At 52.1% G+C, this 15,000-nt stretch overlaps 2 protein-coding genes and 1 long non-coding RNA gene across 3 annotated transcripts in view; all 3 read right to left on the bottom strand.

The window, feature by feature from the left end:
- The window catches only part of LOC134009845 (uncharacterized), a 2,153-nt gene extending 1,036 nt beyond the window's left edge, over nucleotides 1-1,117 (bottom strand). The window contains exons 1-2 of the long non-coding RNA XR_009928273.1: nucleotides 670-1,117; nucleotides 353-389 (exon numbers count right to left, since the gene is read on the bottom strand). This is a non-coding gene — a long non-coding RNA (uncharacterized LOC134009845). The remainder of the gene's footprint in view (nucleotides 1-352; nucleotides 390-669) is intronic.
- Nucleotides 1,118-2,582: 1,465 nt separating this feature from the next.
- On the bottom strand, nucleotides 2,583-5,496 carry LOC134010057 (platelet glycoprotein Ib alpha chain). Its single transcript, XM_062449922.1, has 4 exons — nucleotides 5,206-5,496; nucleotides 4,590-4,877; nucleotides 3,280-4,399; nucleotides 2,583-2,596 (listed from the first exon to the last, which is right to left on the bottom strand). The coding sequence occupies exons 1-4, from the start codon at nucleotides 5,437-5,439 to the stop codon at nucleotides 2,583-2,585; spliced, it is 1,656 nt and encodes a 551-aa protein (XP_062305906.1). The 5' UTR covers nucleotides 5,440-5,496.
- Nucleotides 5,497-8,092: 2,596 nt separating this feature from the next.
- The window catches only part of kif1ca (kinesin family member 1C, a), a 17,899-nt gene continuing 10,991 nt past the window's right edge, over nucleotides 8,093-15,000 (bottom strand). Inside the window, exons 16-27 of the mRNA XM_062449921.1 lie at nucleotides 14,922-14,996; nucleotides 14,643-14,722; nucleotides 14,284-14,359; nucleotides 13,992-14,071; nucleotides 13,406-13,500; nucleotides 12,656-12,739; nucleotides 11,782-11,962; nucleotides 11,171-11,243; nucleotides 10,860-10,958; nucleotides 10,483-10,644; nucleotides 9,950-10,297; nucleotides 8,093-9,671 (exon numbers count right to left, since the gene is read on the bottom strand). Coding sequence (XP_062305905.1) covers nucleotides 9,075-9,671; nucleotides 9,950-10,297; nucleotides 10,483-10,644; nucleotides 10,860-10,958; nucleotides 11,171-11,243; nucleotides 11,782-11,962; nucleotides 12,656-12,739; nucleotides 13,406-13,500; nucleotides 13,992-14,071; nucleotides 14,284-14,359; nucleotides 14,643-14,722; nucleotides 14,922-14,996 — 1,950 coding nt within the window. The 3' untranslated portion in view covers nucleotides 8,093-9,074. The remainder of the gene's footprint in view (nucleotides 9,672-9,949; nucleotides 10,298-10,482; nucleotides 10,645-10,859; nucleotides 10,959-11,170; nucleotides 11,244-11,781; nucleotides 11,963-12,655; nucleotides 12,740-13,405; nucleotides 13,501-13,991; nucleotides 14,072-14,283; nucleotides 14,360-14,642; nucleotides 14,723-14,921; nucleotides 14,997-15,000) is intronic.

Raw genomic sequence — 15,000 nt, 5'->3', positions numbered from 1 at the left:
CCAAACATTGCGGGTAACCAAAACATGAAGCATATATTGTGAAAACTAAATAAGTCCCAAAGGGAAGAACCATAAGAGAATGTAGTTAAACAAGATACAATTAAACAACATGAACCTCGAAAAAGCGCAAGGGTGTACCTGTGAAAAAAAGCAAGCAACAAAAATATATTACACAGCAAGTACAATAGTTTTAAGTCAGTTACAACTAACCAACAAGAGCAACAAGTCTCTCAATAAGAGTCATTGTGATCCTGGAGGAAACATCAGGTCCAGACGAACATTCCTAAATGCCGTTGTACACCCAACGTTATGTGTGTGTGTGTGTGTTTAAAGTGTGTTTAGGCCTCCTTACCTCTGACCCTTCCATCATGATACTGGAGTAGCTTTACCTACGACACACAAAAACACACATACACACACAGAAATGTACACACAAACACATACAAATGTACACACAGATATACAAATGTACACACACACACGTATACAAATGTACACACACACACACACCATGATATTAATACTGGATTCATTATTTTAATACATTTTGGCAAAAGTACAATCTCTGCCCCGCAGATGAGCAGTGACCCAAATCATGCGCACCCAACGTGGTTCGCCCCGCTACCGCCGATCCGGGCGCTCACCTGTCTTGAGAGTCCGGGCGCTCACCTGTCTTGAGACTCACTCCCCGTCACGCGGGGTCACCGGCTCGTACTCCCAGTTTAGTAGGCTGCTCTTAATAGCTCAGCGCGCCACTTCCCGTTACTTCTGTACACACATTCTAACCGGACAAAGTCTAATTCTAAGTCTAGATTAATGTACCGAGCCTATCCACGCGCGCAAACGCACTTCAGATGTTCTCTCCTGGCTGTGTTTCAGTGGTTCTCCGGACAGTTGAACCTGCACGGTAAAACCAGGCGCACACGCTCTTTAGAAACACACACTCCGTCTGCCCGGTGATTCACTCGCTGTTCCTCTGTCCTCTCAGCACCAACATTAATAATTGACGTATTTTATGGCTTGCAGTACAGGGGTTGTTGCCCTTGGTTACCAGCTGGGGTGAATCCATAAAGTCACATTAATGCCGTGCTCAATGTTGTACGTCTCCGGTTAGCTGTTTATAATGCCGGTAACGTTAACGTTACGCCTGTTGGTGATGGAAGAAGAAAGTATAGCCATTTACATTACATTTACATGTATTCATTTAGCCGACGCTTTTATAGCCAGCTAATCCACAACAACTCAGCTTGGATGCGCAGCCTGACTGCTGGTCAGTAGGCCTACAGTAGGTCAGTAGTCCTACAGTAGGACTACTGACCTACTGTAGGCCTACAGTAGTCCTACATTACTTTCTTTGGAAACAAATCACTTCTCATTAAAGACGAGAGGCTGCCGTGTTTTGACTTCCAGATCTGCTCAGCCTCCCTCTCAGCCTCCTCTCAGCCTCCCCCTCAGCCTCCCTCTCAGCCTCCCTCTCAACCTCCCTCTCAGCCTCCCTCTCAGCCTCCCCTCAGCCTCCCTCTCAGCCTCCCTCTCAGCCTCCTCTCAGCCTCCCTCTCAGCCTCCCTCTCAGCCTCCCTCTCAGCCTCCTCTCAGCCTCCCTCTCAGCCTCCTCTCAGCCTCCCTCTCAGCCTCCCTCTCAGCCTCCCTCTCAGCCTCCCTCTCAGCCTCCTCTCAGCCTCCCTCTCAGCCTCCCTCTCAGCCTCCTCTCAGCCTCCCTCTCAGCCTCCCTCTCAGCCTCCTCTCAGCCTCCCTCTCAGCCTCCCCCTCAGCCTCCCTCTCAGCCTCTCCCTCAGCCTCCCTCTCAGCCTCCCTCTCAGCCTCCCCCTCAGCCTCCCTCTCAGCCTCCCTCTCAGCCTCCCTCTCAGCCTCCCTCTCAGCCTCCTCTCAGCCTCCCTCTCAGCCTCTTCCAGATCTGCTCAGCCTGTAATAAAGTAGCACAGTTCTGGACTTTAGCAGTCTGTCCTTGGATTGTTCTTGTATCGGTGCAGATGAATGTCAAAATATCGTTAGTTCTTATAATGAGAGTTTGTGTGTGTGTAGCACGTGCTACTGGCACAGACAGCAGACGCTGAGAAAAGACAGACAGACAGACAGACAGACAGATAGATAGATGACAGAAAGAGGGAGTCAGATGGCTGAGCGGTTAGGGAATCGGGATAGTAATCTGAAGGTTGCCAGTTCGATTTTCGGCCGTGCAAAAATGACGTTGTGTCCTTGAGCAAGGCACTTCACCCTACTTGCCTCGGGGGGGAATGTCCCTGTACTTACTGTAAGTCGCTCTGGATAAGAGCGTCTGCTAAATGTAAATGTAGACAGATAGATTTTTTTATTTTTAATAGACAGAGAAAGTCTATACAATGTTTCTATTCAGAGAGAACCCTACATTATCAGTGATTATAGCAGAAATAACTATAGTAATACATTATCCGTGATTATAGCATATAACTAAATGTATACATTATCAGTGATTATAGCAGACAGAACCATATTAATACATGATCAGTGATAATAGCAACAGAACTAAAACTAAGCCATGATGTCACTCAGGTATGATGACATCACTAGGATGTGATGATCACTCAGGTGTTCCTGACTGAGGAGGGAGGGTTCCACCCCAGGGTATGCTGGGTAGTAGAGACCACCAGTCTCCCCCTCTCCTCTCCTCCTCCCCCCCTGACACCTCCCACCCCCCCACCACCCACTCTCCCCCCTGCTCCCCAGCCTCCCCCCTCCTCCCCTCTTCTCTCCCCCCCCCCACAGTTTCCTCCCTCAAAACCAGACTGTAGCGTTTCTTGGACTCAACCCCTTCTCCTCCTGCTCCTCCTCCTCCCCTCCTCCCTCCATCGTCTATCATCTTCCAGCTCTCCTCCACACCCCTCCATCCCTCTATCTTCTCCTCCCTGCTGAACACTCGGTACATAGTCTTCCTGTGTACATCTCTCCTCCCCTCCCTCCCACCTCCTCCCTCCCTCTCTCCTCTTCCCTCCCTCCCACCTCCTCCCTCCCTCTCTCCTCCTCCCTCCCTCCCACCTCCTCCCTCCCTCTCTCCTCCCCTCCCTCCCTCCATCCTGTCTGGGAGGGGCAGCACCCCTTCCCCTGACCCCTGACCTTCAGCTCCCCCCTTTGCTGCGGTCTCCAACATGACCACAACTCTCCCCCTCTCCCCCTCAACCCTCTCTCTCAACCCTCCTTCCCCCTCTCTCCCCCGCTCTCCCCCCTCCTCCTTGGATATGAAGAGGACAGAGCGATAGACGGCCCTCACGCCCCCTCCCCCACCCAGGGGGAGAGAGATGTCCTTGACTCCTCCACCTCCCTCCCTGCGCTGGAAAGTCAGCAGCCTAACGGCCCCCCCTCCCCTCCCCCGCACCTGCCCCCTGTGGAGGGAGTACACACTCCTGTAGGTCCTCAGTAACCAAGCAACGATCACACACACACTCGCCCCCGACAACACACACAGCAACACACACCCTGCTAACAGCCAGCAGCAGAACACCTTGCCCTGCCGCCTGGCAGCCCAGACCCTGGGGTCAGGGGTCAGGGCTGGGGGGGCAGGGGTTAGGAGCTGGGGTCTCCACGGTGCTCTGGTGGATGTAATGATGCTGTCTCTCCTGTAGATGGCGGTAGAGATCTCCGACCAGAACCAGGTCACTACCTCCCAGCTGTCCATTTCTGTGGACGAGGACGTGGATGGAGGGAGGGAGGTGGTGGATGCTAGATAGAAAGGGGTAGTTTTCATAGTGGTGGGGGTAGTTTTCATAGTGGTGGGGGTAGTTTTCATAGTGGTGGGGGTAGTTTTCATAGTGGTGGGGGTAGTTTTCATAGTGGTGGGGGTAGGTTTCATAGTGGTGGGGGTAGGTTTCATAGTGGAAGGGGTAGTTTTCAGATTGGAGGGGGTAGTTGGTTTGATGGGGGCTGGTGGGGGGATGGGGGTAGTTGTCGGGACTGTAGTTACCTGGAATGCGAATGAGGTATAGGGCATTAAAGAGCTAGCCTCCGAGGCCAGGGGGATCCAGGGGTCCATATCCCCCAGGGGGGGCCCGGTGGAGGGTGGGGGGCAGTAGTCCCACTCCTCCAGCTCCACCACGGGCCTCCCTTTCAGCGATGTGGGCGTCTCACACACCACACTGGCTGCCTCACTGACGATGGTGTCTCCGTCTCTGACGTAGTAGTTGTAGTCGTAGTCCTCCAGGTGGCGCCGCAGGTAGCCCAGCGAGCAGGAGCAGCTCCAGGGGTTCAGGGAGAGGAAGAGGTAGGGCACGTCCGGCCGGCGGGAGAACCAGTCGTCCGGGAGCATCTGTACACGGTTCTGGTCCAGGTACAAGGTCTCCAGGACGGGCAGCGGGCCAAGGAGGAGGGGGGGGAGGATGGAGAGACGGTTGGAGGAGAGGTCAAGGATCTGGAGGAGGGGTGGAGGGGAGGGCAGTTAGTGTGCGCTCATGACTGTGTGTGTGTATGTATGTGTGTGTGTGTGTTTGTGTGTTTGTGTGTGTGTGTGTGTGTGTGCGCGCGCTCATGACTGTGTGTGTGTATGTGTGTGTGTGTGTGTGTGTGTGCGCGCGCTCATGACTGTGTGTGTGTGCCCTCACCTCCAGTGTACTGAGCCCATGGAGGCTGAGATCAGACAGGGACTCCAGCTGGTTGTTCTGGAGGTACAGCTCAGTCACACCCGGGCAGGCCCCCAGGGCCTTGGCAGCCAGGGAGCGGATTTGATTCCCTCCCAGGCGGAGCACCCTGAGGCTGGGTAGGATGGGGCTGGGGCTGGGGGTGACCTCGGGGACCAGGTTGTGACTCAGGTCCAGCTCGTACAGGTCTGGGAGGACAGTGTAGGACGACCAGGAGAGGGAGGGCAGCTGGTTCTGAGGGAACAGCAGGACCTGGTTTGAATAGAACATGTCCCTTAGGTGTTATTACATGTCATATAGGGGTTGTAACATGTCATAGAAGTTATAATACGTCATTTAGGGGTAATAACAGGTCAACTACATTTTATAAGATGCAATTTAGAAGTTATAGCATGTCATACAGAGGTTCGAACATGTCTCATATAGGTTATAACATGTCATTTAGAGGTTAGAGCATGTCATTTAGAAGTTATAACATCTCATATTGAGGTTATAACATGTCATATAGAGGTTATAAAATGGAATATAGAGGTTATAACATGGCATATAGAGGTTATAACATACAAAGGGTCATAGCTACCTTGTTGCTGGCATGGATTCCGGGGGGGAGGTCGGTGAACCCGGCCAACGTACAGTTCAGCCGCGGACGGTGGTCCTTGTCGCGGTCACTATGGCAACCTGTGGGCTCGGCCCCGGCGCGGGCGAGGAAGAGGAGGAAGAAGAGGTGCATCTCCAGGCGGTCTAACGAGCTTCTGGTGAACACTGCTGCTCGCCCAGAACACACTGCCCTGTGTGAGTGTGTGTGTGTTAGCATGTGTGTGTGTTAGCGTGTGTGTGTATGTGACAGCAGATACAGTATGATATCATGTGACAGCAGATATGTTGACTGTGTACAGTATCATGTCATGTGACAGGCAGCTTTCCTGTCCCTAAACCACACTCACTTCCTGGTCCTGCACCTGTCAATCATCTGTATAGCATCACTCACATACACACTCATATACACACACACCCTCATGTACACAGTCACACACACACACTCACATACACACACACTGGAAGCTGTAATCTCTAGTTCTGCAGGCAAATACTCTACCACTGAGCTAAACCCATCCCAGATCATCTGTAGAACAGCACACTCACTCACACACACAGTCACACACACACACTCAGGAAGCAGCCAGAGACTGTATCAGATGGACTCTTTATTGTTCAGAGGTACACCTTCACATCCGCACAAATACAGAGATGAAAAGATCAAAGACACACAGGAAGGACGATGGCAGCTGTGGGGGGGAGACCCGCTGGAGGTCCAGGGTCTTGACTGGCCAGGGTCAGGGGTGGGCGGGACTTGAACCCAGAGTGTTGCCGTGGCAGCGACTCCCCCCCTCCTCCCCCACCTAAAGCACTCTAACTAACGCATGCCAGGCTACGCTCCACGCAACACACACACACCCAGTCACACACACACCCAGTCACACACACACCCAGTCACAAACAAACATAATTTTGTGTGCCACACAAAAGCAGGACAGTATACCCATCAACTTATGCGATAAACAAACACACACACATACAGCACACACACACACAGCACACACACACACACATACAGCATACACACACACACATACAGCACACACACATACAGCACACACACACACACAGCACACACACACATACAGCATACACACACACATACAGCACACACACATACAGCACACACACATACAGCACACACACACACATACAGCACACACACACACAACACACACACATACAGCACACACACATACAGCACACACACACACATACAGCATACACACACACACACAGCACACACACATACAGCACACACACATACAGCACACACACACACAGCACACACACATACAGCACACACACATACAGCACACACACGAGCAGTTAAGGCAAGCAGACTCAGCTGCTTCATGGAGGACAGCAGAGCAAATAACTGGTGATGTCATCACACAGGGACATGTCATCACAGAGGGACATGTCATCACAGAGGGACATGTCATCACAGAGGGACAGGTCATCACAGGGGGACATGTCACTGGTGATGTCATCACAGCATAGATATGCCAGCCTGGGTTACATCAGAAAAGCCAGCAGATTAAAACACAACATCAAAACTCATGATAATAAAAGATTAAACAACCACATCTCCCACAAAGCCCTGCGGCACCGGCACTTAGATTGTCCTTTGATTGGTCGAGAGAGCTGAGCTGGAAGTACACATGCTTCCGGCCTCTCAGCTGGCCAATCGGAATATGACTTCCTGTGTTCCACGTCCTGTTTTGTCGTCATGGTTACTACCCACCTCCCTAGCCAAGGGTGTCGTTTAGGGGAGCTTTCCCATTGGTTAATATCCAAGTGTGGAGAAACTCCACTCGTCATTTCCAAGAAGCCTCTGCTCCATCCTGAGGAGGCCAGGGGTCACTGTCTAACCTTTGACCTTGATAACTCCTACTAAATCCTCCCAGCCTTATAAGGTAAAGGACACTTCCTCCCAGCCTTATAAGGTAAAGGACACTTCCTCCCAGCCTTATAAGGTAAAGGACACTTCCTCACAGCCTTTTAAGGTAATAGCCACATCCTAACAACCTTTTCAGGTAATATTTAGTCACATCCACGTACTAGAGGTATGTCTCCTATAACATCTAGAATCTCTAGTCTTATTGTGAAAATCCTGTTGAGTCATCAACTCTTCTTCTTCCTTTCATCCATCTTCCTCTCCTTCATTCTTCCTCTCTCCAGCCTCTCTCTCTGTTTCAACTCTTCTCATGAACCCGGGGTTTATTAACATTCTATCTTCCCTCAAAAGTCTAGTCCCAAACATACACAAAAAGTTCTTAAACATACTGTGTAATTAATTTCCCAAAGTGACGTGTGTGTATTTGTACATGGGTGTGGGGTGTGTGTTTATGTGTGTGAGAGTGTGTATATGTGAATCTCTCTCTGTTTTGCTCTGTGTCTCTACATCTCTCTCTATCTCTACTTGTCTTTATCTCTGTATCTCTCTCTCTTTCTCTCTCTCTGCTTCTCCCTCTTCTCTCATCACCATAATCACAGAGGTAGTTCATTCTACACATAACCAGTCAGGGTGTGTGTGTCTGTCACTCAGTACAGCATCCCCTCCTCTGGGGGGCGCCACAGGCCAGCTCTCTTTGGCTACTTCAGCAACTACGCTACCGTTTCAACGATAACACACTAGCCCACACTAAACCTTGCGGTCACAGGCTTACAGCTCGGCACATGCTAACACAGGCTAGGTTAGCACATGCTACCAGCCTAGCATATGCTAACCATGCTAGGTTAGCAAATGCTAACACAGGCTAGGTTAGCAAATGCTAACATCAACAGCCCCGGCTAACAGGCTAGCTCTAGCTAGGCTTCTCGTTAGTATAAATCTTATGTCCGAGGCACCAAGGAACACATCAATAGACTCTTCATATATTTATATAAAAATCTTCCTGTGCATAAAAGAAAACAAACAACAGATAATAACTATATATAAGGAACCAGAAGGTCCTTCTAAAAAACCACATGTCCTATATGTGGAAGGTATCAGCAAGCTACTACACACACACACGCACACACACACGCACACACACACACTGCACAGCAGGACCACACACACATTGTGTGTGCGAGAGGTTATTTGGCGTTGTGTGTGAGTAACACAGAACGTGCACACTCATCATTTGTTGTGCGTTAAGCAGAGTGCTGACACACACACACACACTCATACACACTCACACACGCACAGCCTACGGCAGTGATGCCCCTGGAGGCCAGTCTGGCCGTCCGGTGGGACTGCAGTGTTGCGGTGACCTTGGGGTCAGGGGTCAGGAAGAACCCCTCAGGGTTCAGAGGTCATGGGTCACACAGGCGTCTCCTTGTTTTTCAGATCGGGGGCGCTGAACTGCCTCCTCATGCGAGGGGGGGTGTTGAAGCCCCACCCTGGGCCCCCCTGGCCCCCTGGCCCCCCTGGCCCCGCCTGAGGGTGAGAGGGGCGGGGCAGCGAGTGGTAGTGAGGGTTTGGGAAGGGCTGGAAGGGGCCGTTGTGGATGGGGGGGTTGTGGAAGGGGCCGTTGTGCATGGGGGGGTTGTGAAAGGGGGGGTTGTGGTTATTGAAGTACGGGTGGAACTGCTGCTGCTGCCCCCCCCCACCCTGCCGCCCCCCCCCCTCTCTGCTGGTACTGCTCCCTAGGCTCTGCCCCTGGACTCTGAGAACCCCGCCTGTATCGCGGTCGGCCCTGGTGACCGGACCCAACCCCGCCCCCTCCGCCTCCGTGGTTACCGTTGTTGTTGTGGTTGCCGTGCCGACTGTTGCCGTGGGTGGAGCTGTCCAGAGAGTTCCGGCGGTATCGTTGCTGATGCTGCTGGAAGAAGTGGGGGTTTCCCTGGTTACCATTGCCCTGGTTACGCTGTTGCCAGGCGCGGTGGGGGCTCGGGGTGCGCATACGGGGGGGGGGCATCTGGAAGGGGAGGGGCAGCAGGGGGGCGGACTGCCCCGGAGGGGGGGGGCATCATGGGAGGAGGTGGGGACCCAGTCCCTTTACCCCCCCCCTGCCCCTCTCCCCCCTCCTCGCCTCCCCCCTCCTCCCCCGCCAGACCCAGCATGGCCGCCGTGGCCGGACCCCAGGACAGCCGGTGGTGGGGGTTGCTCTTGAAGGGGAACTTGAGCTTGCAGTCCTGGGGGGGGATGAAGCGGCCCGTGCCCGGCAGGTGTACGGGGGTGAGGGGGGTGGGGCCGGGGGTGAGGCTGGGGGCGAGGCTGGGGGTGAGGCCGGAGGCCTGGCTGTTCTGCCGCAGCTTCTTGGTGATGCTCTGTTGCTGCAGGTTGAGCAGACGGGCCTGCTCCTGTTTGAGCCAGCGCAGACGGCCCCTTCTGAACGCTGCGTCCTCCTCCATCAAACGAGTCACACGCACCTCCTTAGGGGCCACCCCCTCCCCCCCCTCCCCCTCCTCCCCCCCCTCATCGCCCTCCTCATCATCATCATCATCCATGCCGTCGTCCTGGAAACACATACGAGGGTGTGAGTGACAGTTTGTGTGTGAGTGAGTGTGTGTGTGTACCTGTCCAGCAGGCAGGGTGTGTGTGTGTGTACCTGTCCAGTAGGCAGGGTGTGTGTGTGTGTGTGTACCTGTCCAGCAGGCAGGGTGTGTGTGTGTGTGTGTGTGTGTGTGGGTGGGTGTGTACCTGTCCAGTAGGCAGGGTGTGTGTGTGTGTGTGGGTGTGTACCTGTCCAGCAGGCAGGGTGTGTGTGTGTGTGTGTGTGTGTGTGGGTGTGTACCTGTCCAGTAGGCAGGGTGTTCTCCATGCGGACCATGCGGTCTCTCAGGGCTCGGATCTCTTCGTCCTTCATGTTGTTCTGCAGCTTCACTTCCTGCAGGACATCTGTCAGCTTATCAATGTGGGCCTTCAGGTCGTACACTCCCCCGCCCTCTCCTCCCCCCTCCTCCCCCGCCTCCCCCCTCTCCTCCCCAATGCCCACGGTCTCCCACACATCCTGGGCCACGGCGCGCCAGGTGTCTCTCTCCTGCTGGTCTCTCTTGGAGTACATCCTGCACAGCTCTTTCATCTTCACGATCGCCAGCGCCTCGATCTCCTGGCGAGAGTGCCGGAAGTCTCCAAGGGCCACCTGGGGTCAGAGGGCAGCGGTGATTCAGATTCAGGAGATCACTGATGATTGTGGATTGAAGTGATATCTGATTTAGATTCAGGTGATAACAGATGAATATCCAGGTGATAGCAGATGAATACTCAGGTGATAACAGATGAATATCCAGGTGATAACAGACAGATTGAGGTGGAGGTGTGTCTCACCTCGTAGCAGATCTCCTTGACAGCCTGCATCTTCAGGTCGGCGATGGTGACCCGTTTGGGGTCCTTACTGATCCTGCGTCTCTGGGGGATCTGGTACACCCTCTGGGGAACCCTGCGCTTGCCACTGCTGGGAAGACCACAGCGCTTCACTATGGACTGCACCTGGGGGGGGCGGAGGGAGTTACTATGGAGACTACACCTGGGGGGGTGAGTGTGTGTGTGTGTGTGTATGTGGTGTGTGTGTGTATGTGGTGTGTGTGTATGTGGTGTGTGTGTATGTGGTGTGTGTGTATGTGGTGTGTGTGTATGTGGTGTGTGTGTATGTGGTGTGTCTATGTGGTGTGTGTATGTGGTGTGTGTGTATGTGGTGTGTGTACCTTGTTAGCAGGGAGTTTCTCTCTGAGGGAGGAGATCAGTCTCCAGCTCTCCTCACATGAGCGTTTGTCAGAGTCGTCCCCACTGTCTGAGTCTGCATACTGACAGAGAGAGGGGTTACACACACACACACAGTCTGAGTCTGCATACTGACAGAGAGAGGGGTTACACACACACACAGTCTGAGTCTGCATACTGACAGAGAGAGGGGTTACACACACACACAGTCTGAGTCTGCATACTGACAGAGATAGGGGTTACACACTGTCACTCTCACACACTCACTCACACACTCCCACTCTTACACACTCACCAGTCTCTGCTGTTCCAACAGCAGGTCAGCCTCCTCCTTCTCTCTGCGATACTGAATTTCCATGTCTTGTAGTCTGGAGACACACACCACACACACGCCACACACACACCACACACACACCACACACACACCACACACACACGCACAAAAAAAGTTTAACAACACAAATCTTCCTCCTCCCTCTCCTCTCTCTCCTCCCTCCCCTCACCTCTTCTCCCTCTCCTCCTCCCTCTCCTCCTCCTCCCTCTCCTCCTCCCTATCCTCTCCTCCTCCCTCTCCTCCCCTCTCCTCTCCTCCTCCTCCCTCTCCTCCTCCCTATCCTCTCTCCTCCCTCTCCCCCCTCTCCTCTCCTCCTTCTCCCTCTCCTCCTCCTCCCTATCCTCTCTCCTCCACCCTATCCTCTCTCCTCCTCCCTATCCTCTCTCCTTCCTCTCCTCCTCCCTCTCCTCCTCCTTCCTCTCCTCCTCCCTCTCCTCCTCCCTCCCCTCACCTCTTCTCCCTCTCCTCCCTGTCCTCCCTCTCCCTCTCCTCCTCCCTCTCCTCCTCCCTGTCCTCCTCCCTCTCCTCCTCCCTCTCCTCCTCCTCCCTCTCCTCCTCCTCCCTCTCCTCACCTCTTCTCCATCTCCAGTTTGATGTCTATGCCCTGTTTCTCCAGCAGCTCTTTCTGGGCGTAGTTCCAGTCCTCCGGCTCCCCCTGCTGGTCCAGGGTGGCGCTGCGCTCCCGCTCCAGACGGGCCTGCTCCGGGTGGGTGAAACGGAACACGTGGTTCTTCCCCATCACGATACGGTTACCTAGGATACACAACATGGTTACCTAGGATACTCTATTAGGTTACCTAGGATACACTATTCGATAGCTAGGATACAAGATTAGGTTACCTAGGATACACAATTAGGTTACCTAGGATACACAATTAGGTTACCTAAGATACACTATTAGGTTACCTAGGATACACATTAGGTTACATGATTAGGTTACCTAGTATACATGATTAGGTTATCAGCGATACATGGTTAGGTTATCAATGATACATGATACAGTTACCAAGAATACACAATACGGTTTCCTAGGATACATGATGAGGTAGCTAGGTTACATGATACGGTTACATAAGATACTTGATATGGTTACCTAGAACACACAATGCAGTTAACTAGAATACACCACAGAATTACTGAAATGGTTAGCTGTCAAACTTCCACCAAAACTTCCAGGTATGTGAGTGTGCGTGTGTGTGTGTGTGAGTGTGTGCGTGTGTGTGTGTGTGTGCGTGAGTGTGTGAGTCTCCATTCGTTTGTGTGTCTGTGTGTGTGTGTACTTATTGTCCAGTCAGAGAACTCAAAGCCCTGAGCAGTACGTCAGTGAATTAGTGTCAGGTATGTCAGTAATGTACAGTATTTAGGACACATGGTGCAGTTTGTGTAGAGGGAGGAGGAGGAGTGTAGGGAGGGAGAGAGGGAGGGAGGGAGGGAGGGAGGGTGTACCTTGCTTCAGCACGAGCGATTCAGTGATTTGTTTTCCATTTACATAAGTCTCTGCTCCCTCAAGAGGCTCCACAGTTACGATCACTAGAGAAAGAGAGAGACAGTTACGATCATTAGAGAGAGAGTTACGATCACGAGAGAGAGAGAGTTATGATCACTAGAGAGAGATAGAGAGAGGAGGGGGGAGGGAGGAAGAGAGGGAGGGAGAGAGTTAAGGAAGAGAATAGTTTAGAACTGGCACAATCAAGGTCGTTTCTTGAGCACACACACAACACACATATACACGTGTGTACACACACACACATATACACCCACACACAAATATACACATACATATACAAACACACACACACAGAGGATGGCACAGGAAACGTGAGTGTGTGTGTGCAGAATGAGGATGGATGGAATCTTGGCATCATGTCACCATGACAACATAGAGTGTTGCTAAGGAAGCGATACCTGACTGATTTCCTGGCAAACTTTTCCAGATGAAGAGAGAGAGAGAAAGAGAGAGAGAGTCACTGTACCTCCACACACTTTCTCACACACACACACACACACACACACACCGACCTTAACCCCAGACAGAGAGACAGAGTCACAGTACACACACACACACACTTCCTCCCCCACCACCCTCTCATCCCCTCCTCCTTCCTCTGTCCTCCTCCCCCTCCCTCCTCCCCCTCCCTCCACCTCCTCCCCTTCTCCCTGCTGATTGGTGCAGCTGTGGAAGACAGTATTGCTCACCTTCTCCCTGCTGATTGGTGCAGCTGTGGAAGACACAGTGTTGCTCCATGATGAACTGACCACTCAACCGGATGTCCACCTCCTGCTGACCCACTCTGAAGGAGAGGAGAGCAACAGTATGATCATGTACAGGATCATGTATGTAAACAGTATGATAATGTACTGGATCATGTATGTAAACAGTATGATAATGTACTGGATCATGTATGTAAACAGTATGATAATGTACTGGATCATGTATATAAACAGTATGATAATGTACTGGATCATGTATATAAACAGTATGATAATGTACTGGATCATGTATATAAACAGTATGATAACATGCAGTGTGATCATGTGTATGTACAGTATGATAATGTATGTAAACAGTATGATAATATACAGTATGATAATATACAGTATGATAATATACAGTATGATAATGTATATATACAGTATGATAATATACAATGTGATTATGTATATAAACAGTATGATAATATAGTGTGTTAATGTATGATAATGATCAATATGATAATGTATATAAATAGTATGATAATGATCAGTATGATAATGTATATAAACAATGTGTGATGTGACTAACCTTGTGATGCCCTCCTTGATGTAGTACAGCAGACACTCTGACATGAGAGGGTCTTCATTCAAGTTGACCAGGTGGGGCGTCTGACACACACACACACACACACGCACGCGCACGCACACACGCACACACACGCACACACAAACACATGCACAAACCAAAAGTGACACCTGTGCAGTAATGCCTAAAGTAAAGATAGAGTCAGGTGTGTGTGTGAGTGTGTGTGAGTGTGTGTGTGTGTGTGAGTGTGTGTGTGTGTGTGTGTTTGTGTGTTTGTGTGTGTGTGTGTTCTTACTCCTTTTGGGGAGAAAACTCCTACTGTTCCTCCATCTTCCTTGATTGACACGCCCATCTCTGCTAACAACGACTCTCTGAGAGGGGGGAGGATAGGGAGGAGATAGGGGAGGAGGAGATGGTGGGAGAGGATAGAGAGAGGGACATTAGTCCCAGTGGACTTCTCAGACCTGTTCTCACCAATTCCTCCCTCCTCCTTCTCCCCCTCCTCCTTCTCCCCCTCCTCCCTCCCCCCTCTCCTCCCGCCTCCTCCTCCCCCTCCTCCTTCCCTCCTCCCCCTCCTCCTTCCTCCTCCTCCTCCCTCCCTCCTCCCTCCTCCTCCCTCCTCCCCCCTCCTTCCCCCTCCTCCTCCTCCTCTACCTGTCCAGTCGTATAGATTCTGTCTTCCGTAGTTTGTCCTCCCAAGTCTCATTCAGCTCGGCTATGATCTTCTCAGTCTCCTGCATGACACACACACACACACACACCCCACACAACACACACCCACCCACACACACACACACCCACCCACCCACACACACACACACACACACCCCACACAACACACACCCACACACACGTACACACACAGGTTACATCAGTCTTCCAGAAGCAGAAAGAGGGCAGAGCCTAGTCAGAATGTGGGCGGAGACTTCGTACCAGCAGGCGCTCTGCCACCTCCTCCTTGCTGATGGTCTCTGTGGCAACACACTCCTCCCCCTCCGCCCCCAAGTCCTCG

The sequence above is a fragment of the Osmerus eperlanus genome, chromosome 23 (genome assembly GCF_963692335.1).
Source record: "Osmerus eperlanus chromosome 23, fOsmEpe2.1, whole genome shotgun sequence".
NCBI classification, from domain to species: domain Eukaryota; kingdom Metazoa; phylum Chordata; class Actinopteri; order Osmeriformes; family Osmeridae; genus Osmerus; species Osmerus eperlanus.
Note: the sequence above shows the minus strand (reverse complement) of the source record. Positions and strands in the feature narration are given on the sequence as shown.

Excerpts from the sequence above, each read along its gene's own strand:
- LOC134010057 (XM_062449922.1), bottom strand. The coding sequence starts at position 5,439 with ATGCTAACACACACACACTCACACAGGGCAGTGTGTTCTGGGCGAGCA. Across the intron at positions 4,878-5,205 it reads GAATCCATGCCAGCAACAAG|GTCCTGCTGTTCCCTCAGAA; the intron begins GTAGCTATGACC and ends TATTCAAACCAG. Across the intron at positions 4,400-4,589 it reads ATGGGCTCAGTACACTGGAG|ATCCTTGACCTCTCCTCCAA; the intron begins GTGAGGGCACAC and ends CCCCTCCTCCAG.